This window comes from Podarcis cretensis, assembly GCF_951804945.1.
Source record: "Podarcis cretensis genome assembly, chromosome: 15".
NCBI classification, from domain to species: Eukaryota; Metazoa; Chordata; class Lepidosauria; order Squamata; family Lacertidae; genus Podarcis; species Podarcis cretensis.
The window spans coordinates 12,257,825-12,281,792 of record NC_137185.1 but is presented as its reverse complement, the minus strand read 5'-3'; the positions used below and the strand labels follow the sequence as shown (position 1 = coordinate 12,281,792).

Below are 23,968 nucleotides of genomic sequence, written 5' to 3'. Positions count from 1 at the left end.
ATGTTTGGAACAGAAACAACATTCTAGGCAATACATTCATCTTTATAACTGCTATTCTACCAGACAAAGAAAGCTTCAAATTTGACCAAATTTCTAAATCTTTTTTCACTTGTTTCCAACATTTCTCATAGTTGTCTTTAAATAAGTTCATATTTTTAGCTGTCATATTAATCCCTAAATATTTTACACTCTTAACCACAGTTAAACCTGTCTCATTCTGAAACCTCTCTTTCTCAGTATCTGTTAAATTTTTCTCCAATACCTTAGTTTTTGACTTGTTCAATTTAAATCCTGCCACTTGACCAAATTCTTGAATTAATTCCAAAACCCTTTTGGAACTAGATTCTGGCTCTTGTAATGTAAGTACCAAATCATCTGCAAATGCTCTCAGTTTATAGTGTTTCACTCCGACCTGAACCCCTTTAACCAGCTGGTCCTTTCTTATCATGTTCAGCAAAACCTCCAGGACCGAGATAAAAAGTAATGGGGAAATTGGGCACCCCTGGCGTGTCCCTTTTTCTATCTTAAGTTCTTCTGTAATCACATTGTTCACTATAAGTTTAGCCTTTTGTTCAGAATATATTGCGCCTATACCGTTTTCAAACCCTTGACCTACCCCCATCCCCTGGAGATTCTTCTTCATAAAAGTCCAAGAAATATTGTCAAAGGCTTTCTCCACATCAACAAATATCAAAACAGCTTTTGTATTTATATTAACTTCTAACATTTCCAAAATGTCTATTATGTTCCTTACATTATCTGATAAATGTCTCCTCGGGAGAAAGCCGAGCAGGCATCCTCATGGACCTGCTGACAGATCTAATGCAATCTTCAGTAGCATTCACACAAAAAAAGGGCAGGGTCCAGATCGTTGCTAGTAGTAATACAGTGGTACCTCGGGTTAAAGACGCTTCAGGTTACAGACTCCACTAACCCAGAAATAGTAGAATCATAGAATCATAGAGCTGGAAGAGACCACAAGGGCCATCGAGTCCAACCCCCTGCCAAGCAGGAAACACCATCAGAGCACTCCTGACATATGGTTGTCAAGCCTCTGCTTAAAGACCTCCAAAGGAGACTCCACCACACTCCTTGGCAGAAAATTCCACTGTCAAACAGCTCTTACTGTCAGGACCTGGGGTTAAGAACTTTGCTTCAGAATGAGAACAGAAATCGTGCAGCAACGGCACAGCGGCAGTAGGAGGCCCCATTAGCTAAAGTGGTGCTTCAGGTTAAGAACAGTTTCAGGTTAAGAACAGACCTCCAGAACAAATTAAGTTCTTAACTGTATTATATTTCATAAAATTTATACACCACTTGACTGCAAAAGAATGTGGTCTTCGTGTCTCAAGGATGCCACATGCAAAGTGCATGGGTCGCCCTCTTCATTGCACCCTGCCACCTCGAGATAAGAGACAGATGGGCAGGTGAGCCAAGGGGGTGCAACATTTGATCGTAAGTTCAGTTTGGGTGATCGGTAGCCTTAAATGCCTCATGGTGCTAGCCCTCATGCTGGGTGTTCTTTGCTTTTTGATTTGTTTCCTTGCAACGTGCATTTAGGCAGAGCATATGACATCGGGGAGACCACACCTGGCCAAGCTAGAGCCTGAGGTGGTGCCATAAATGGATTCCTTCCTCTACTCTTCATTAATCAGCGCAGCTTGAGGCACTGTATAGAAGGAGACCAAATAATGGAATGCACACCTGAATTATCCTATTTTCAGCTCCCTGCCTTGGCCTTAGTTAATCATTTGCAAGCTAAAGGCCGAAAAATAAACAACCATTTAATTCGAAAAAAGGGTGCCCTGTGAGATTGGGGGAAATAGAGATATCTCAGGAGCTGGATTTACAGCTGCTGAGTTCTGCATTTAACCATTTGGCTGCTGGCTGTTATTGACAAGTCAGTGGAATAAACAGCTCCACTGATATACCGGTAAGCATGAGACTTTTAATATCAGGGTCGTGGGTTTTGAGACCCACATTGGACAAAAAGAGGGTTGTCGCGGGTTGGACTAGATGAGCCTTAGGGTCCCTTCCAACTCTAAAATTCTATGATTCTATGAAATTTTAAGAACATGGTGGGGAGAGGGCTGCAAAAGACAGAAGGATTGTTCATAGGGCCTGAACGCCACTTAAAACCACTTAGCAAAGCTCGCATTGTAGCTGGCAAAATGAAAACTTCTTCAGTCTTTTAGCGTGAATACGTCCTAATTAACACATTTTGGCATGCAGTTCCTTCTAATGCAATGCAGTTTCAGACGTCATTTTCACCAATATATTTATTTTTATGCCCATCCCCCCCCATATGTGGGCTTTTGTAAACGTTCTTTTGTTCAGCGACTGCATTACAAAATTTGGATGTGTGCTAATTTTGATGGATGGCTGTATTTTGGTTCTCATGTTGCTTTGAAAAGTGCAAATTTGATATACTTAACTTTAAATGTGAAGTGAATCGATTTTCTCCCTCATTCCTACTCAGGAGTGAGACTGAAGGCCAAACCTGCATATAATTATTTAAAAAGCTTTGCATTTAACGTTCTCCTTTGCATTTTTGTGTTACCATTTTTTTATGTAGGGTTCAAACATCCTGTATCCTGATGATGTTTGATCCCATTATTGAAATGAAGAGTTTTTTGTTTTTTTAAGCCTAAGGGTGAGTGTCAGAATAAAGATTTAGCCACAATAAGATACGTATTCTCCTCAGGTACTATTTTAAACTTCCTGCCCCCACCTACTATCTGGTCATAATTCTGGCCACCAGTGAAGACTTGATGTCAAAACACATCTGCCCTTTGTAATATTTGAGTGTGCTCACATTTATGTTTTGATGGGCCCTTGTTTTAAATCTTATTTCTGTTGTATGCATTCTTTTACCATAAAATACACACACACAAAAACTATTTTTGGCTGAGGCTCCTGGCTCAAGATTTTCCTCCAATGGACCACAAAGAAGATTGGCCTCCACCCAAGAACATTCTCTCACAGAGCACTTCCATACACAGAGAAGGTGAGGACTCAGAAAGCTTTGTGAGAAAACTTACTACAGTACAGGCATTCCATCTCCCCACCAACCAAACTGTCCCCCAGTTACTCGGCACCAACCCTAATCTTTGCCAGTTTCATCAAGTCAACTGAGGTAGGACCTACTTGTTTAAATATGGAAGAAACCATAGGAACACAACAGTTCCATCCCCAACTTAGCAGAAAATCTTGAAATTCCCAATTTTCATTTTGAAAGATATCCACGTTTCTAGTTCTCATGCGTGGCTGCAATCTCCAAATACCACCTCCCCATGGTAAGTTCTACTGCATTCAAAGGGGCTTTCCTTCCAAATAAACATAATTAAGGGTTTAATGGTATGGATGCTTTGATTATACAACCCAACAATTTGACCTTCGAAGAACTTCGCTTAAGGCAGATGTCCTTCTTAAAGATTTCTGAGTGTGGTGCCGTACAGAGGATGAGGGTATCTTACAAAACATTTGAAGAAAATTGAGTCGGGGAAGGAATGTGATGACGGTCTTAAATACTACTAGAAAGAGATCAAAAAAGGAAAGCCTTCAGAGGGAAAAAAGCTTGCAACAGAGGATCTCTACGTAATTTGTTCATCTGAAAGATATATTTAATCCACTTTTTTTCTTCTCCCCAATCCTGAGTACAGACTAAGAACTTCCTCAACCCATAACAAAACATGTTTTTCTTCTGGAGGTCTCCGGGCTGTTAGCATTGAATAAACAGCTTTAAAAGGTCACACTCAAAATCATTTCCTCCCTCTGTAAGGTTTTATGCTTTGTTGACAGATCCACAAGGTTTCCAATTACCCAGAGAGCCTTCCGGTAAAAGGTACACTGGCAGGGGGAAGTGGGAGGGGTAAGAGACCCTCTCTAATATGTTGCTAAAGTGAAGTTCTTTGTTTTCTTTTTCAAAGGGGAATATTAGTCACCAGAACAAGGAAACTTTAGTGAGTATGTAAAATGTACACAATATGTGGAGTAGAAAGAAAAGAGGCCAAAACGTTTCAACCATTTTTTCCCCATAAAGGCACAAAATAAAGTTTAGAAATGCTGTAAAATACATGTTTGCTAGCTATGATTCGAGTCCTCATGGTATGACTGCACCACAGCATGCTGGGATTGAACCCTTTGCCTGATCCGTCTGTTGTCTTGTTTCACTGAAGTCAAGTTGCTGACACCCTACTCGATACCTAACTGCATAGATTGTAAGCTGCTTGGGGCAGGGAACTGTCTTGGTATTTCTATTACTCAAGCTTCCCACACCTCACCCATCGACTGCTTAAAAATTATAGAGGGTCCAGACAGACCACATCATGATTTTTCTTCCTGTCACAGCGGTTACAATGCACTGCATGGCAGATTTTCAGGGGTTTTTTTATTGCTTCCTTCATCTGTGTTCTTTATCTGCTTCCTCCTTCTCCATCTTTCATACTCCTAATCCTTCCTAGTCCTTTCTTTTTTTAATAAATTTTATTAAGTTTTCCATTTAACAATCCAATCATATCACATTATTCCAAATTATACCAATACATATTTTATAGTCCAAATATTTTGCCAAATTTTAATTTTTTTTTGGGGGGGGGGTTCCCATGTTTCAAGCTCAGTGAGGGTCCAATCATCTCATATTTCTGCTGCTTTTGATGTTCACAAAACCCATCTTCCAGTCTTCATGTTGTTATCATTTTTCTTCTTAATAACCACTGAGTTGTTTCCGCAGATGAGTTAAGCCTAACATTGTTATATTTCTGTGTGAACTTTGTAAGGCTCTCCTTAAATCACTACGCGAATCCTTCCTAGTCTTTTCAAGTGCCTCCTCTCCCCACCAATTCTGGTCCGTCATGCTTACGTTGCAGGTGAATCACAAGTTCTCAAAAGGACAGAGCAGCCACTGAGCTCTACCATTTGCAGCTGTCCTTCCTTCTGTTCTTCCCAGACTTTCCATAGAGCCCCTGAGCACACCAGCGTTTGGACTGCCTGCTCTACAGCAGGATTTTCACAGGGATGGCTTTATAGACACGACCAGGGCTCCGAGCCAATTTCTCATCCTAGCTTCAGCAGGTTCAGTGCTAGAAAATGTGTTGTGCATTTGGGGCTTCATCAGTCCTTCCATAATGTCGAAGGTATGCAGCGCTTCGTTGTTTGCAATTGTTTTGGAACTTAGCCTGATGTCCCCAGCCTTGCATGCAAAAGGTTCCAGGTTCAGGTATAATAATAATAATAATAATAAATAATAATAATAATAATAATAATAAAGAAATAAAAAATAAACCTTTATTGTCACTACACCGCCTGTGTGCAGTGAAATTAAATGAGCCGTCCCCCCATACACTCAGTCTTGTTCGCGCTCTGTGTGCTTATCAGAAGTCAATTACACCACTATTTTTTTTCCATTCAGCAGCCCAACAGCCCAACTTTTCTTTAACCTGTTGGTGCGGCTGACTATACTTCTGTATCTCCTGCCCAAAGGTAGGAGATTAAAGAAGTGCTGGCCAGGGTGTGAGTCATCCCTAAGAATTTTCCTCGCTCTCCTGAGGCAGCGGTCTCCCACGATGTCATCTAACGAACTCCGAGGACAGCCCATGATGTCATGTGCTGTATTTGCCACCCTCTGTAGGGACTTCCTGTCCGTGGCTGTCAAACCAGTGTACCACACTGTAATACAGTATGAAAGGACACTTTCTATTGTGGCCCGGTAGAAGGAGATCATCAATTTTTGTTTGACATGGTTCTTTCGCAAGACCCTGAGGAAATGGAGTCTCTGTTGATTTTCCAAGTGAGGTCTTCACTAAGGTAAACTCCCAGGAATTTAAAGGAAGAGACTCTCTCCACACACACACACACCTGATATACAACGGGGCTAGTTCCTCTCTCTTCCTCCGAAAGTCCAACACCATCTCCTTTGTCTTGCTGATATATTTAGGTGCAAGTTGTTCTCTAGGCACCATGTGGAGACTTTTTGAACCTCCTCCCTATACGCTGATTCATCTCCACCTGTAATTAAACCCATTGGTATAATCTGCAAACTTAATAATTGCAGTGGATGGATCAGATGAAATGCAGTCATATGTATACAATGAGTACAGGTAGGGACTCAGCCCACATCCCTGTGGGGTGCCAGCGCTGAGCTTCAGAGAGGTAGATGTAACAGGCCCAATCCTCACTATTTGTGTGTGATTGCTCAGAAAGTCTTTAATCCAATCTCAGATGGTAGGGGACAGGTCCAGGTCCACCAGCTTTTTAATAAGAATGTCAGGATGGTATTAAAAGCCGAGCTATAATCATTAAACAGCATTCTGACATAAATTGGCATCTCTCATCCTTAAGGGTCATGCTAACTGGGACTGAGGGTTTATCCACACTTGCTTTTCCTCCACTCTTTCTAGGCACAGTCCAGACTTTACCTTTACCTTACCAGACTTTAAAGCTCTGTATCCAACCAACTCGCCCCACCTCCCGCTTTTAGCTCCAGAGCTTTCCCCGCAAAACCCCGCTCTTTAAAGCTCAGTGAGAGCAATCAGCAGTCCTCAGGAAACCTGAACTGCTGCTTGCTGTGATTGAGCACTAAAGAGCAGATTTTCTTGGGGAAAGCTCAGGACAGAAAACAAACAAACTGCATGGACCTGGAGCTTTTAAGTGTGGACCAGTGCCTGGAAAGAGGAGGGCAAAGTGTGGAAAAGCCCTTATGGGTGGGGGGGAGCCAATGCAATTCTAGGCTGCATCAACAGAAGCATAGTGTCCAGATCAAGGGAAGTAATAATAGTCCTGCTGTATTCTGCCTTGGTCAGGCCACACCTGGAATACTATGTCCAATTCTGGGCACCACAATTTAAGAAGGATGTTGACAAGCTGGAATGTGTGCAGAGGAGGGCAGCCAAGATGATCAAGGGTCTGGAAACCAAGCCTGATGAGGAACAGTGGAAGGGGATGTTTAGCCTAGAGAAGAGAAGACTAAGAAGTGGTATGAGGGCCATCTTCAAATATCTAAAGGACTGTCACATGGAAGATGGAGCAAGCTTGTTTTCTGCAGCTCTAGAAGATAGGATCCGAGCTAATGGATTCAAATGACAAGAAAGGAGATTCCAGCTCCTTTCATTAGGAAGCATTTTCTGATGGTACGAGTTGTTCGGCAGTGGAACAGACTCCCTCGGAAGGTGATGGACTCTCCTTCTTGAAGATTTGTAAGCAGAGGGTTTGATGGCCATCTGCCATGAATGCTTTAGCTGTGATTCCTTCCAGCTCTGCAATCCTATGATGGGACAGTCTAACAAGATCTGGAGGGACACAGGCTTCCCACCACTGCGATGGACAGTATTGAGCTAGGTGGACCAAGAGTTGGGACATTGAAAGCCAGCTTTCAGTGTGCCTAATCCTGAAAGGAAGAATGATAATGTCCTCCCACCCAAAACACAGTACTTAAAAAAAAAAAAAAGCTTTGCAAATCGAAAACTCATGTCAACTTTTTGACAGATTACAGTTAACTTTTTTTTTTTTAAAAAAAACCAACATTACATGAAGTGGCAGAAATCCTTTTCAAAACAGAGTACTTCCTGAACATAAAATATCAGCGTGACAGGAAGGAGGTTAGTCTGTAGCATCCATTATTATTATTATTATTAGCTAAAAACAATCCCACAATAAATCCAACCAACGCAATTAAGACAGCAGGCAAGGAAATAAAGGTTTCACTGTCAAGGATGTTCTGGTCACAAAGTGTGCACCAAGAGATATAGAGCTTCTTGTCACTTTAAAAAATGTTAATGGAGCAAAGAAACATTAAAAAGAGTGGTCCCTGGCAGTCAAAGATGGTACAGTCCAGGAAGATACACCTTTTTGCCGTGGCCTTTGACACACAATAGACGGTATATTTTTCTGGTCCCACCCCATTCCTGTGATTACAACTTATTGTAAACTGCCTTTAATAAAGGTAAAGGTAAAGGTACCCCTGCCCGTACAGGCCAGTCTTGACAGACTTTGGGGTTGTGTGCCCATCTCACTCAAGACGCCGAGGGCCAGCGCTGTCTGGAGACACTTCCGGGTCACGTGGCCAGCGTGACGAAGCTGCATCTGGCGAGCCAGAGCCGCACACGGAAATGCCGTTTACCTTCCCGCTGGTAAGCGGTCCCTATTTATCTACTTGCACCCGGGGGTGCTTTCGAACTGCTAGGTTGGCAGGTGCTGGGACCGAGCAGCGGGAGCGCACCCCGCCGCGGGGATTCGAACCGCTGACCTTTCGATCGGCAAGCCCTAGGCGCTGAGGCTTTTACCCACAGTGCCACCCGCGTCCCAAAACTGCCTTTAATAGGGAAGTTTAAATTGCTGTAACTCGCCCTGGGATCTTACGGTGAAGGGCAGGTAATCAATCAATCATCATCATCATCACCATCACACTTCAACCTGCTGAGGTTTGGTTTTGTAAACATGGCAGCCATGAAAGAATGAAGGCCACAGACCAGGACTGCATGCAATAGTTTGCATGCATGTATTTGTTGTCTTGAGTTACGTATGCAAAGTAAGGGCTGTCAAAGTGCATCTCTCCTGAGGCTGCAATCTATTTCTATTAAACTAGCTGTAAACCGACTATAACATTTAAAGAGGATTAGGTGCATAACTGCAGTTTAATTTTTTAAAACAAGTTAGATGGCCACATAAATATACCAAGAGTGATTTGTCACCATTTCTCATCTTCCCCTCCCTCAGCAGCCCCCTCCTTGCATCTTTAGCTCCCTCCATCTTCCAAATGGGGCCCACAGTTGCTGCAAATCCTATTCTAGCCTCATAGAATCGGAGATGGAAGGGACCACAAATATCATCTAGTCTAACTCCCTGCAATGCAGGAATCGTTTACCCAATGTGGGGCTCAAACCCACGAATCTGAGATTATGTCTCATGCTCAACTGACTGAGCATAGAGTGGTTTCCACACAAGATGCACCTAACGGCACATGTAGCGAAGGCTGGTCAATGAGGGCAAATAAGGCACTGTCCCACCAACCTTGGCCTGCCCTCAACCAGCCCCCACTTGTCTGACTTATTGCTTACAACCATTCGGAGGTGACTGACTTCCGTCCAACTTAGAGACCAGCCACCACTGAGGTGTGTGTGTGTGTGTGTGTGTGTTTTTAAAGCATAGCTGCAGTGTTGGCAGAGGAATCCCAATAAGTAACAGGGTCTGAGCAAGGGCGGGGGGGCGGGGGGGGGGGGAGAATCAAATCTTTCCCTTCTCCTGTTGTGATCCCGAAGGAAAGCCATCTATTTGATTGGGGGGGGGGGAGAGCTGCACCCTTTTTGGTACCAGAGACGAACTTCCTAAGCTCCAAAATGGATTCCCCCTGCCGCCCTGGCCCAAGGGAGCCAGTGTGGTATGGTAGTTAGCACAGGCATAGGCAAACTAGATGTTTGGGACTACAATTCCCATCATCCCTAGCTAACAGGACCAGTGGTCAGGGATGATAGGAACTGTAGTCCCAAACATCTGGAGGGTCGGAGTTTGCCTATGCCGGAGTTAGCATGTCAGACTAGCACCTGGGAGAGAGCGGGGCTCAGCCATGAAGCTCACTGGGTGACCTTGGAGGCCAGTCGCTGCCTCTCATCTTAACCTACCTCACAGGGCTGTTGTGGGGATTAAAGAAGGAGGAGGAGAACCGTGTACACCATCTTCAAATATCTCAAAGGGCTGCCACATGGAATATGGAGCAAACTTGTTTTTTCCCTGCTCTGGCGGGTAGGACTCAATCCAATGGATTCAAGTTACAAGAAAGGAGCTTCAGGCTAAACATCAGAAAGAACTTTCTGGCAGTAAGAGGTGTCCGACAGTGGAATGGACTCCATCGGAAGGTGGTGGACTCTCCTTCCTTGGAGGTTTTCTAGTAGAGGTTGGATGGCCATCTGTCATGGATACTTTAGATGAGATTCCTGCATTGCGGCGGGGTCCCTTCCAACTCTACAATTCTATGCCACCTTGGAGGAAAGGGTGGGATATAAATGCAATTTATCAATCACACACCCCTAAAAGTCTGAAGTGGTACCCTCCTGGAAAGGCTGTACCGCTCTGCCCTTCTTGAGTGTAAACACTGGATCCCTATGGCTCCACTATCTCAGCTCTGTAGGCCTCAGCCCAACACACAGTAATAGAGGGCAGACAAGAAAAAGCAGCTTAGTGTAGCTGGGAGGGGCCCCAATAATAGCTAGGGATTGCCCGGGCTCTCATCCAGTTCACAGGGCACCATGACATTTCCAGAGAAAAGTTCTCATTTTAATATATTAATGGACTAGCCTTTTCAGCTGTCACAGAAGACTACAATGCAGGGAGTTGACCCGGGGCATTCATGAACTGGGGGGGGGGGGAGGGAGAAGCTGAGAGAGGAGAGAAGGGAGGCCTCCTACCCTTTCGACTTGTTTCTTATTTCATCAGCTGCTCCTGATACCAGGGGAGCACGGCGAAGGGAAGCAGCCAGAAAAAGGGTTCAAGAGACACACGATAACAGAAGGATCTAAATAAGTGATTGCCAGACTATGCGCCGCAACCAAAGACCTTGTACATGAGAAATCTGGGCTTGTCCACACACAAAGAACAAGCTATAGTTTTGCACCTGCCTGTCTCCCTCCCATTAATGTAGGGGCATCCACACAACATCCTCTCCAACCCCCGTGTGGTCTGGCTTTCCTCTGCCCCTTTAAATGTGGGGTTGGGGTCTCCTAACAGCTCTCAGAACCCTCCCCAGATTCTTTGGAGAAAGCCATGACTGGTATGATAATGGTTTAAATATATAGTGTGAATGCGGCCCAAGTCTCTCTTAAGGGGGAGGGAGGAGAAGCCATTTCCTCAAACTGCAGGTGCCCCCCTACAATGTTTTCCTTCACTTGGGTGAAGATCAGTATGATAAGGAAAGGTTTAAAGAGGCTTCTACTTTCTAGCACAATGTTGTCAGCAAATCTAGGCCACCTCAGAGGCAACCACACTTAAGAGCTGGCTGCAATTGTGAAGGGAAAGACATTCTGCACCAACCACCTGCCTCTTAAGGTATAGGAAGTAACCCATTTTGTTTTGGATCAAAACCACATTATAATTGCAAGCCAAGCTTGCAAGCAAAGGAAACTACAAATCTTTCTCAGAAGGGAGTTTAAGTTCAGTGATTTCAGAAAGTTTGCCTCAAAGGATATTGCCTTTCTTGTTCCTCTCCATACTGTCCTTGCAAATATCTGCATAGAATTGTTTTTTTATTGTATTGGAATGCTTTCTTTAGAAGATTTAGCTTCTCCACCCTGAGATTGTCCCAAGGCCTTCCATAAAGCACCAAGACCATATTCACATAGTTCATGTCTAGGAGGACTCTATTCACTCTTACAGAGCAACAAGTTTTGGAGGTTCCTGCAAAGAAGGACAGGTTGTTAAACCACTCTAGCATTGTAGCTATGGGAGGGGAATATATGGGTCTCCTAACAGCTCTCAGTACCGTTAATAAACTACAGCGCCCTTAATTCTTTGGGGAAGACATGACAGCTTAAAGTGGTGACACAGTGCTTTATGTGGCAAAAATACCAACAAATGATGGGGTACACATGGAGAGCTGTATGTGCATGATGTATACATATAGCACACAGAGAGAACAGAGGCCTAGTGCACACTAACACCCCCCCCCCTTTACACGTAAAGCATGAAGACTTTGTGCAAACAAATTCTGTGCGTGACTGGAGACACTTAAGAAAGCCGGGTTCTCTTGCACATAACTTGTGCATGGTTATACATGCAGATCTTGCCCGCATACAGTTTATGTACAAGTTACTATATGCAGTGCTTTTTTTCTTAAAAAAATGTTTAGGGATACTCTCATTTTCCTACTCATATTGAAATACTGTCCCCTCAATGAGGCCAAACATAGATTCACAAAATGTTTAGGGGTATGTGTCCCCCCAGAAAAAAAGCACTGACTATATGCATCAGGAACCTGCTTTCTAGGAGTTTATAGAAGACTTCACATACAAGACCTTACTTCAGAACTTTGCCGTAAATCACTGAAATCCTAAAAATAGGCTCGCCTTGTTAAACAGCAAGCTCTCTACTGAATAGCCATGCAAGGAATAGCAGGTCTTAGGCAACCCTTCATCTTTCTGCCCCCTACTTGCCAAAACCTGAACTTTGGGGGTAATCCATGCCCATCTTACAGAACTGCTCTAAAGAGAACTGAGAAATGATTGAAAGAGATGCATTAAGTCCTTTGTACTCTCAGAAGCACTCTTGCCAAGTTCTTTACTAGTCCAGCAGCGGTCAGTGAGGATGATTTATTTGTGAAGCCCATTTCCATTTTGATTCTCAAGGGATTTTTTTAAACCATTGGGCAGTCGTTCCAAGTGAGGCAAGCATGACAGAAGGGCAGGCAAAAGCATAATAGTTTTGGTACCCAGGACACTTTCAATAATGCCCCTGCAAAGATATTAAGTTAACAGGTCCTGCTAACATACTTCACAGGATTGTTGCAGGAATAAAGTCAGGCAAGTCCATGCATTCTGCTCTTGGTATTAAAAACTGTTTTCGTTTTTAAAATTACTACTCCTGTCATTTAACAGAACGCCTATCTTTTCTACAACATCCTGGCAGGCCAGTCCCAATGCAATATTTTTCCTGCAGAGGAATACATTGGAAAGATCCCTGGGAAAGGACACAAAGAAAACATTTCAGGGTATATTCAAAGCGATGGGCAAATGGGGATCTTGCTATAATACAAATCAGTTAAGAGTTTGCAGTGTTTGACCCCCTATGGACAGGCAGATTTTTTTATCTGCTTCCTATTTCTTCTCCACTCATTTCATCAGAATCGTGTTTATCCTGCACAGTGCTGGATTAAGGATTTCTAAAGAGAGGTGACTCTTAGCTCCAGTGTCGAAACAGATTCCAGAGCCTAAGCTTTGGCATGAAATCTGGCACAATTTAAGCCCCGATTTGAGAAAGAGAGCGAGGGAGGAAAATACGTTTTAACAGCGATCAGGCCATTTTGCTATTTTTAGGTGCATTGAATGTTGTGCTGTCCTTTTGTCATGCCAATGGAGTTTACGTCTTAAACCCAACTTTCATGCAGAGACTGGGAATTGCTTCAGAAACGTGCCTGTAATAACTCTGTATGTGGCATCATCAGGCAGAAGAAGCTTATGCCATGATGAGCCATTCAACAGCGCCACGGACTCATTGCCCGTTTTGCTGCCGCTGACCGATACAACTACCCCTCCGGAATCTATAACAATTCAGTGTCAGACAGCAAATAAATAATAAATAAGAATGCTGTGAACATATTTGGCCATGTAGATGAGGCTGGCTTGGCAGACAGGGTGGTGGGAGTGGGAATGCAACTGTTTGTGGGAAATAGGATGTACCTCTTCATCAAAATTGATTTCTTATTGTTACAGAATAGGAAAACATGCAGTTAGTGGCATTTTTTGATCTCGCAGAAAGAAATTAACGTACTTGAAATGAGGACAAGGTGCTGGCTAGGGGCTGACAATCAAGCTTGTGTTTTAATTAAATGGTAATAAGTAAGCTTCCTCAGGCTAGATCTGCCGTCAAATACCAGGTACCTTCCAGATGTTTTGGGTGGCACAACGTCGGGAAGGCACCAGACTGGGGAAGGCAAAGCTAGATTTTTCAGGAGGGGGAAAAACGAACCCTGTCCCTAGAATCAGAGTGTACAGATTTTGTTTTTCAGCCCCAAAAGAGGAAGCAGGAAAGCTTCTACAATATGTTTTTAAACACCAGCTGACCAACTGAGAAAGAGAAACTTATTTCACAATTATTATTTTTTTTAAAAGCTACAAAAGTCTTAACATACAATAGAGAGGCAAAGGGCAGACCCACACAATACATTTACAGCAAATTCAACACACATTTAAAGCACATGGATTCCTCCAAAGAATCCGGAGAACTGTAGCTGCCCCCTCCCAGAGCTACAATTCCCAGCGCCCTAAACAATTCCCAGCTCTCAAAATCCATTGGGGAAGGTTATGCGCTTTGAATGTGCAACAGATATGCTTTAAATGTTTGGTGTTGATCTGCAAGAGGGAAGGGGCCGTATCCAGTATTAGTCATACTCACAGAATACTGGAATTAATAGACATACACAGGTCTAGTCAGTGGGTCTACTCCGAGTAGGTTTCAGTTGGCTGCATCTCGACGCCTACAATCTTGCACACACTTACCAAGAAACACTGCGATCAGTGGAACTTCTAAGTAAAGCACACAGAGGATCACAAACACACCGCCACTAGCTTCGTCAGCAACAAAGAACTGGGGTTTGATAAATAACAGATCAAATAACAACAACAACAATCACAAGCGGTGGGTAATGAGGAAAGAAAGCTTGGCTTGCTTGCTTGTTTTACTCACATGTCTTTGGCTGGTAGATTTTTCCCTTCCACTATTCGAATGAACAAAGAGCTCCTTTTGGCCATTATTAAGCCAAAATAATGGGAAGCAGGAAAAAGAAATCAGTTCGGGCTTTTCACAACCAACCGGTGCCGGCTGACGTCCTGCGTCTAGCAGAGCACTAGAGAAAAATCGCAAATCCAGACTGCAAATCCGATCGAACGAAGAAGGAGAAAAAAACCCCAGAAAAAAAGACTCACATTTCTATTGAACCCTACGCTTCTCTCTATATATGGAGCATAGGAAGGGCGCGCGCCTGCCCGGGTTTCCATCGCTCCGCCAATCAGCGAGCGCAAGGGAAAGGACGGGGGCGTGGCCAGCAAAGCAGCTTCAGCTAGGATTGGCCGGCCGGCTTGCCAGCTGTCAACAGGAGCTCTTTAACTCTCCCAAGTCCGCTTTGGAAAATTAGCTCCGAGGTTGGATTTTCGGTGCAACCTGCGGGGGCTCGCACTTAATCCCGGCTACGCATCTTCCTCCCCCCGCTAAAAAAAGGAACAGTGTAGAGCTGGAGGGAAAGGGGCAATCAAAACATGATCACGGAGAAAGAGCAACAGCCCTTTTGAGGAAAGATCACAGCATTTGGGGGCTTTTTCGTTTGCAGAAAGCGCGAGTAAAAGCAGCCAAATTATTCACAGCGTGCAGGAAAGATAAGAAGTGTTTTGTTTCTCCTTACTCTCATAATACTAGAGCGCAGGGACATCCAACGAAACCGAAGGGAAAATAAAAGTCTTCTTCAAGCAGGACATAGTTAAACTATGGAACTCCCTCCGGCAAGGAGGCAGGGACGGCCGCCAACGTGGACGGCTTTAAAAGAGGATTATGGAAGGTTTATCAGCAGCAACCAAGAATGAACCACGATTATTATGTTCTGTGCTTCTGAAAACCAGTTGCAGGTGGGGAGAGGAGATTGCTGCTACATTCAGGTTCTGCTTTCAGGCTTTCCATAGGCATCTCTGAGAACACAATGCAGCTGGCCTGATCCAGCAGGCTATCCTTTATGTTCTCCACATCACCCAGCCTTTCAAACTGGGAGCTGAGTTTTTGAAATAAATAAAAATTCCTGACCCTATCTGCATTATTTAAATGGATTTGCTAATGTTTAGTACACAGTCAGGTGCAGAATAGCCCTTGGTGGATTTGGGCTTCACTTGCAATGCTTAATGGATATTTTTTACAATGCAGGGCCTCGAACCATTCAGCTGCCCATAAAGAGAATCCCAGGATTAAGAGCGGGGTAGAAGGAATGTCCCTTATAGATAAAAGCCATCTGTCATTTCATTATTAACAACTCAGCCTCAGGAAGGGAGGATTCTCCTTGTAGAGCTGTTTCCTTAGCAAAAGAGCAGACAACTTTGGAAAAGACAGAAGCCTCAGAGAACTGCTGGGGAACCCGGATAAGGAGGATTACAAACTTATTTCACAGCAGCTTGATCAGCAGCAGCAGGCATTGTGTTTTTCATAACTCACATTTCCATTCCAGGGAAGTTTTCAAGCAGGCAACAACAACATTATAATATTCAATTAAACAGTATGATACAATGTCAAATCATCATGAAGCCAAACAGTTTAGATTTGCTAACATTTAGTACCCATTCACTCACTGCCTGATAAGTGCAAATGTGGCATTATTTTTCATGGACCACTCGTTAGAGGCTACCTCTCTGGAAATGTTAACGAATTAAAAAGGAAACACACACACAAACAAACAAAAAACCAGGCATGGTGCAAGAAAGAGCAACACGTCTCAAAGATGGCACAATGGCCTTAACCAAAGGCTAATTCACATATTTATTTGCAAACGCAATCAAAAAACCTCTCTTGCAACAGAGATTTCTTGATCAAGTTTGCAGAGAAATATGCGAATAAGCTCTTGATCAAGGCAATTGTGCCAAAATGTGCCAGGCATGTTTACAATAAAACACTTCCTTGTTTGGATACCCTTCAATCATGAATAAAAAACAAAAGGTTGTACATGGCGTTTCTACTCAGATTAACCCATTGAAGTTAATGGGCATAACAAACTTACAGCAGATCTATCAGTTTCAGTGAAACCACTCTGGGTTGAATACAGTTGGATACAACCCACTACTTTTATAAGTTTAAACAAACATACCTGGGAGTTTAAAATCAGCACCTGCACAGGCTGTTTATTTAAAAGTAAGTCTGCCAACACGTGTAGGGCCAGAGGTTTTCCATTCCTGATTTAAGAGCATACAGGTGACAATATGTTATGTACTGAAGTTCTCACCCTGGGCCAGCAGGGGGATACTGTAGATAATTTTCACTCAGGTCTACATATACAAATAAGGAATTGAAAGTGACGTTCAGTGATTGGATAGTTACAGAAAGTGGTTACTGTTGCGTTGCAGTGGAGCTCTACATAAGCAGGCTGGCTGAACCCTTCAGTTCAGTTCTGTTCTGGCTTGTGAATAAACAAGAGCTGTTTGAAGAATCGCTGTGTCGTCTGATATGTTCACCCACAACTTAACACAACATGTACCCAAATGGAGAGAAAGCAAGAGCGTGAGTTTAATTTCTAGATCACCTTACCTCATATATGCCCACCTGACTGCTTCAATCTGTGAAACTGGCACAGTTACATGTGCCACATAATATTCATTCTGAGTTTGTAAGAAATCAATCTTTTAGTACACTGTGGAACTCCCTGCCTATTGAAAGCAGGCAGACGTCTTCCCCTTACTCTTTTTTGGCCTCTGCTAAAAGCATCTTTGCTTAGGCAAGCCTACCCAGAAATGCAGAAACTTGACATGTGTTTTAAAGTTCATCAGAGGTTTTAAAAATGTTTCAAATAATTGTTTTTGACAGTAATTTCACCGTTTTATTCCTTCTGTAAACCTGAGGTTCTTTACAATCAAACGGTGCATAAATTTTATGAAAACAAACAAATTTCAGTGAAATATGCCAACCAGCAAACTGCTTTTTGAAACATGGTCATGTGGGTTTCCTGCTGTGGCTGCATGGGAAACCATTTTGCCCTCTTGCTTACATTGGTGGCAGATCTTAGGAGCTCTAGTAAAACCACGATGGAGATTTTGCAACCCAGAGGTGTGGACAGACTTGGAACATATGATACTGACTTGGGCCAGACAGTGGTTCAACTTGGCTAAGGGAGCTTCTCAAAAGCAGACAGGTGGTGTTCTACTTACTGACCACAGCGGGGAAATTTCAGCTGCAAGCTGGTGGAAAAAAATGCCGCAAAGGACTGAAAGTTCCCTTTTCTATGCACCTCTTTGAAGAATCAGGAAGCATCTTCCTTTCTTGGCATGTTGGCACCTTTATGTAAAGAGCTGGGACACAATCCAGAGAACCAGATCAGGACTTTCTCAAAGGGCGAGCTAATTACTTACACCAGACAACATGATGCCCTCCAGATTTTATGGACTACAATTCACATCACCCCGACTATTGGATGTGCTGGCTAAGGTTGATGGGAACAAAAGTCCAATAATTAAAGTAATTTCTCCAGTTTCAGACAGGAACCTAACTCCTACATGGAGATGCTGAGGAAGGAACTTGCAGTCAGAAGCATGTGCTCTTCCCCTTTGCAATCAGACATTCTTAATGACTAGTTGCAAATCATCCGCAGACAGGAAGTATTATTATTATTATTATTAGATGGTGATGAAGAAGAAGAAGAAGATTAAACTGCCTTTCACCAGCAGGTGTCATGGTGGGTTACAACCAGTGCTTTTTTCCTAAAAAAAAAAAAAGTTTAGGGGTACTCTCATTTTCCTACTCAAATTGAAATACTGGCCCTCAAAATGTTTAGGGGTATGCGTACGCCTGCATCCCCACCAGGGAAAAAGCACTGGTTACAACAACTTAAAATTAAAAGCTAAAACAGATCACAATCACAGATAATGGAGTAGGTCCTGAAAACACAGAGCACAGGGATCAAATATCAGGATAAAAAGATGTGTTTTCAGCATTTGCCCAAACCTGTACAGTGGTACCTCGGGTTACATACGTTTCAGGTTACAGACTCCGCTAATCCAGAAATAGTACCTTAGGTTAAGAACTTTGCTTCAGGATGAGAACAGAAATCGTGCGGCAGCAGGAGGCCCCATTAGCTAAAGTGGTGCTTCAGGTTAAGAACAGTTTCAGGTTAAGAACGGACCTCCAGAACGAATTAAGTTCTTAACCTGAGGGACCACTGTATAGAGAAGACAAACGCACCTGTATGGGGTGGAATTCCGCAGCTTGTGGGCTGCCAGAGTGAATGCCCTACCCTCCAACATTCCTCAGATGAAAACAGGGACATTTCTCACTCCTCACCAGCTGGCCCTCCTCCCCAATCCCCTATTTCCCACCAGAAGAAGGACGAGTACCAAAACCACCACATCAATGGGACACACAACACATGTCCCGAGAAAAACCCCTTAATCCTGATTCCATCTTATTTCATTCTTAGGTTGATTTACAAAAAGGAAAACACGTTTTGGGACAGTTGACGTTTCCAAGGTGTCTACAAGGGCAGCCCCCCATGTAGAGCATGTTGCAGTAATCAAATCTGGAAGTTACGAGAAGATGGACTACTGTGGCACAGGCGTCTCTGCCCAAAATAACAGATCCTGATCTGCCTGTTCCTGGGACTAGCATCTGTCTTCCCCAGCCCTGCTTTGTGATCCTTTTAGCTTCCAGAGATCTCAAGCCGGGAAGCTGCTGCCTCTCTGCTACTGAGCCACAGCCCCTCCCTTCTGCATCTGGTCACCCGGGACAGCTAGAGCCTCCCTGTCTAGAGTCTGTTACCAAAGTGTTGCGCCTGGACTGCATATGCTAAAATTGGCATTTTCAGCTGTCAAAACACATGTCAACCCACTGCTCAAAACTGCATCTGCCTAGTGTTAAAATTCATTTATTAGCATAATCCTGTCCAGCAGCAACACTACTCAGGCTTCTTATTTACACAATCAGCATTTTCGAATAACAAAGATTGGAAATATTGTAGTACATATGAATTTGTTATGGTACATGACAGGGACCTTTAGATCCACAATCAAGGCAAGCAATCCAGCATCAAAATTCTTAATCCTTTTGGCCCACCCAGGGCAGGACCACTGTTTCCTTTCCAGAGAACATTCCTTATAACTAAGTCATGAGGAGCAACAGCTCCACCTGCTGGTAGCTAAAAAAATAACCGTGTAATGCATTTCAGTGCCCTTTGTTGTTGTTTAGTCGTTTAGTCGTGTCCGACTCTTCGTGACCCCATGGACCAGAGCACGCCACGCACTCCTGTCTTCCACTGCCTCCCGCAGTTTGGTCAGACTCAGTGCCCTTTAGCCACACCCAATTAATTACACCCAATTAACATTGAACACAGAGCTGTCTTTCAGGCATCTGGTTGTGTATCTCAATGTGTGAGGCAATTGGGCATGGTTTGGGGAAAACAGCCTCCCAGGCCCAATTTGAACCCCTAGAAGGCCAGGTCTGGTTCATGGAATAGAGCAGGGTTTCCCAAACTTGGGTCTCCAGCTGTTTTCAGACTACAATTCCCATCATTTCCTGAGCCCTGGTCTTGCTAGCTAGGGAGGATGGGAGTTGTAGTCCAAAAACAGCTGGAGACCCAAGTTTGGGAAACCCTGGACTAGAGGTTCCCTACCCCTGAGACACACCATTTCAGTGGGCTTCCCAGAAATATAAATGCTGGGCCAGGTGGACCTTTAGTATAAGCTAGCAAGGTCCCACTTGTTAAGTTTAGGGAAGTTTAGGGAAGTTTAGAATATTTAATGCTGTATTGTTTTTAACACTCGATTGGGAGCCACCCAGAGTGGCTGGGGAAACTCAGCCAGATGGGCGAGGTATAAATAATAAATTATTATTATTATTATTATTATTATTATTATTATTATTATTACAGTTCTGCAAGGCAGAAGGCAGCAGGTATTTGTAAAATCAGCAGCTCCTCTTCTTCCCTCAGAGCCCATCAGCAGCTCAGGGCACTGATTGAATGGCAGGATGATTAAGTGAAAGCCCCCAAGGAATATGGCCTGCTGCTTTGTTTAGACTCACTGCCTATTTTCAGATCCATCCCACTTGCGTCTTCCCTCACACAAGCTTTTGGTTTTTCCTCCCCTCCTCCTGTTGCTGCCTCTGGCCTGTTAGTGCCTTGCACTGCAAGTTCGTGTTGTGTGTTGTGTTGTGTTGTGTTGTGTTGTGTTGTGTTGGAGAGGGGGTGGAAAGGCCAGAAAACATTTCCTACTTCTTTAGCCTGCCTTGGTGAAGATGTCAACCCAGGCAAATTCCATGCCAGGAATCATTAAGAAAGGAATTGAAAATAAAGCAGGGAAGGTAAATGGTGTTTCCGTGCACTGCTCCGGTTCACCATAAGTGGCTTAGTCATGCTGGCCACATGACCCGGAAGCTGTACGCCAGTTCCCTCGGCCAATAAAGCGAGATGAGCGCTGCAACCCCAGAATCGGCCACGACTGGACCTAATGGTCAGGGGTCTCTTTATCTTTTATGGGACATAGAGAACAAGCTGCACTACCAAAATGATTAAGGTTTTAAAAGATAATTTTAGGTTATATTTTAGTGATCAAGATTTAATATATATTTTTAACTGCCTCTATATCTGAATTGTCTCTGTCATACCCAATTGCAATTCAATGTATTCCTGTTGTGTTTTATGATTGTCCTGATATTGTAAGTGACCCAGAACTGGTCTGTGACAGTAATAATAAAATTCTATTCTGTTAACCCAGGTTGCAGCGGCCCTGAAAATGGCAAATTCCATGCCAGGGATCATTAAGAAAGGAATTGAAAATAAAGCAAATCTATGGTACGACTGCAATTTGAATACCATGTGCCGTTCCGGTCACTTCAGCTCAAAAAGGATATTGTGGAGTCAGAAAAGATCCGCCCAAATGATCAGATGGATGGAGCCACTCCCTTCTGAGGAAAGATGGCAGCGTTTGGGGATATCTTAGTTTAAAAAGCAAGTTAAGAGGCTGTGAACTGCCCTGAGATCGACGTCTGAAGGGTGGTATACAAATTTAATAAATAATAAATTAAAAAATAGGCGGGATAGAAGTTTATAAAATCATACATGGCATGGAGAAAGCGGAGAGAGAAAAGTGTTTCTTCCCTCCTAACACTAGAACCTGCAGGCAACCAATGAAGCTTCATGTTGGGAGATTCAGGACAGAGAAAATGAAGTACAGTGGTACCTCGGGTTAAGAACTTAATTCATTCTGGAGGTCCATTCTTAACCTGAAACTGATCTTAACCTGAGATACCACTTTAGCTAATGGGGCCTCCTGCTACCACCGTGCGATTTCTCTTCTCATCCTGAAGCAAAGTTCTTAACCCAAGGTACTATTTCTGGGTTAGCATGTCACCTGAAGCGTCTGTAACCTGAGGTACCATGTACTTATTCAGGCAGCCCATAGTTAAACTATGGAACTCCCTGCCACAGGAGGCAGTGATGGTCCCCAACCTAAATGGCTTTAGAAGAGGATTACACAGATTCATAGAAGAGACGGCTGTCGATGGCTACTAGCCAGGATGGCTCTGCTCTGTCTCCGCAGTTGGAGGCAGCCATACAGAAGAATACCAGTTGCTGGAAACCGCAGGAGTGGAGATGGCTCTTGTGCTCGGGTCCTGCTTGCGAGGAAACAGTGTAAGGCTGTGGGGAAGCATCCTTAGCTAAGCCCTGCTGCAGATGCCAGGCAAAGGCATGGCTTTTAGAGGATTAAGATGGAGGGAAAGGCACACTTAGAAAGTGATGGTTCCCACCTCGCCCTGTGTTTTTGGCACTGCAAGGAACTAATCCAGGGGGGCCAGGAAGAGCAGAGAGTAATGTGCAGGATTTGGAAAAACAAAACAAAACTGGAGGAAGGGTCACGGGGAAATAAGCCTCCATCCTTCTGTGCCAGCACCACGAAAGCTTTCGTGGGTCTGAATGTTTCAGCTGAAAGTGGGCACATCGCAGGGTGTTTTTCTTTTCGAGCACTGCTCTGCTGCCAAGATCCTCCCAGCGCTATTTTTAGCTGTTTTTCTTTCTATTTTTAAAATTCTGGTCATCGGATGACGTGGAAGTCAATGGACTTTTGTGCCCCAGATGGAAACACCGACACGAGGGGATTTCTCTCAATATGACACTTGCCATCTGCAAGGCTTTTGGCATTCACCCCAATCCCATCTTCGCTCCAGCAGATGGAATTCCATCATACACACACATTTTAAATTTTATTTCATAAAATGTATATGTTGCTGGACTTTAAAAACAACATACCTCATAGCAGTTGTTTTTTTAAAAAAAATTATCAGTAAAAACAGCTATTTAAAACATTCAAATAATAATTGAAATCAGAGGTGACCTAAAAACAGATCAAGGTTTTTTAGATGCCCTCTTGCTCAGCTTCTGTGGCTTCTCTGGTTTGGCTTCTCTGGAAGTAGATTGCTGGTCTAAATGAACTTTTGGTCCATTTGAACAATGTTCTCGATAATTTCCAATAAATTTGGAGCTCTTTGTTCTCCCATTCCACCATGGGAACTCCTATGAGTAAGGAGTTCTGAGCTGGTTGCTCCAAGTTCAGACCTCTTCCTTACACGAGCCATCATTATATTTCTATACAAATAATTTAGAAACCTTCACCATTTTGCAACCTAAGTCTTAGTGCCTGTGTTTTCTGACTGCTACATGGAAAAGCACATGAATTTTACCTTTGAAGAGTTTGTAAGTAAACCATTTTTAACTTACCAAACACGTGCTGTCTTTCCATGTCAAGAGAAGAGAGGAAGTATGGAAGCAACTTTGAAGGGGATATTTTAAAGGTTTAGCAGCCTATATTTCCACACTTACCATACGCCATGCACATCCAGGGACACCCACCCATCTGCCTGAGATTCCAACGGAATCAGCTTAGCCTCCAGTGGAGACATTGGAGATAGCTTAGTCTCCAATGGTTCAGGCTGTGTTTGGTCTGCGCCAAAATAAATTAAGAGCCAGCAGTACAAAAACGTGCAGAGATGCAATATTTCTCTAAATGGCCATAAAGCACTCGGTTCCATTTTTGCACGGTTTCATGGTAGGCAGGAGGGCTCTGCAGATCTTATCCAGCAACTCATCTGCCTTCTAACTGACCGTGTGCTTTGAGCTTTCAGACTCCAACCAAAATCAAGAGGCAGCGATTCCCCACCACCAGGAGCCAAAAAATCAAGACACTCTTCCTGGTGAAAGGGGAAAGCTTGGAGCCTGCGCACCCTGCCCTAGGAGTGCCAGCTCATCCACTAAGAATCCATTACACATAATTGCGAGTGTCATCCACCCACTCTGGGTCTGTGTTAAAAGCACTCTGGCAGCAGTGGCAGGCAAGGGTGTGTATCCATCCCTGCTTCTGCAGCCATTCAACCTGCAGCTGCCCCACATCCTGACTCCCGTGGCGAACTCCTTTTGACTGCCACCTAAAAGCAGGAATGCCTGGTAATGGCAGCCTGGAATTAAGGTAACCAGAGGGAGGTTGCTTTTGTCCGCTGCTTCTCAACAAAAGGTCCCCCTGCCAGCCTCAAAGGCTGGTTTAAA

General features: G+C 43.7%; 1 protein-coding gene across 3 annotated transcripts in view; it reads right to left on the bottom strand.

Moving 5' to 3' along the window:
• The window catches only part of RASA4B (RAS p21 protein activator 4B), a 50,123-nt gene extending 35,468 nt beyond the window's left edge, over positions 1-14,655 (bottom strand). For 2 of the 3 annotated variants that reach the window (XM_079955535.1, XM_079955537.1), the window contains exon 1: positions 14,386-14,655. In XM_079955535.1, coding sequence (XP_079811661.1) covers positions 14,386-14,450 — 65 coding nt within the window. In that variant the 5' untranslated portion in view covers positions 14,451-14,655. The remainder of the gene's footprint in view (positions 1-14,385) is intronic. The other variant, XM_079955536.1, reaches the window with a different exon arrangement.
• Between the last annotated feature and the right edge of the window lie 9,313 nt (positions 14,656-23,968).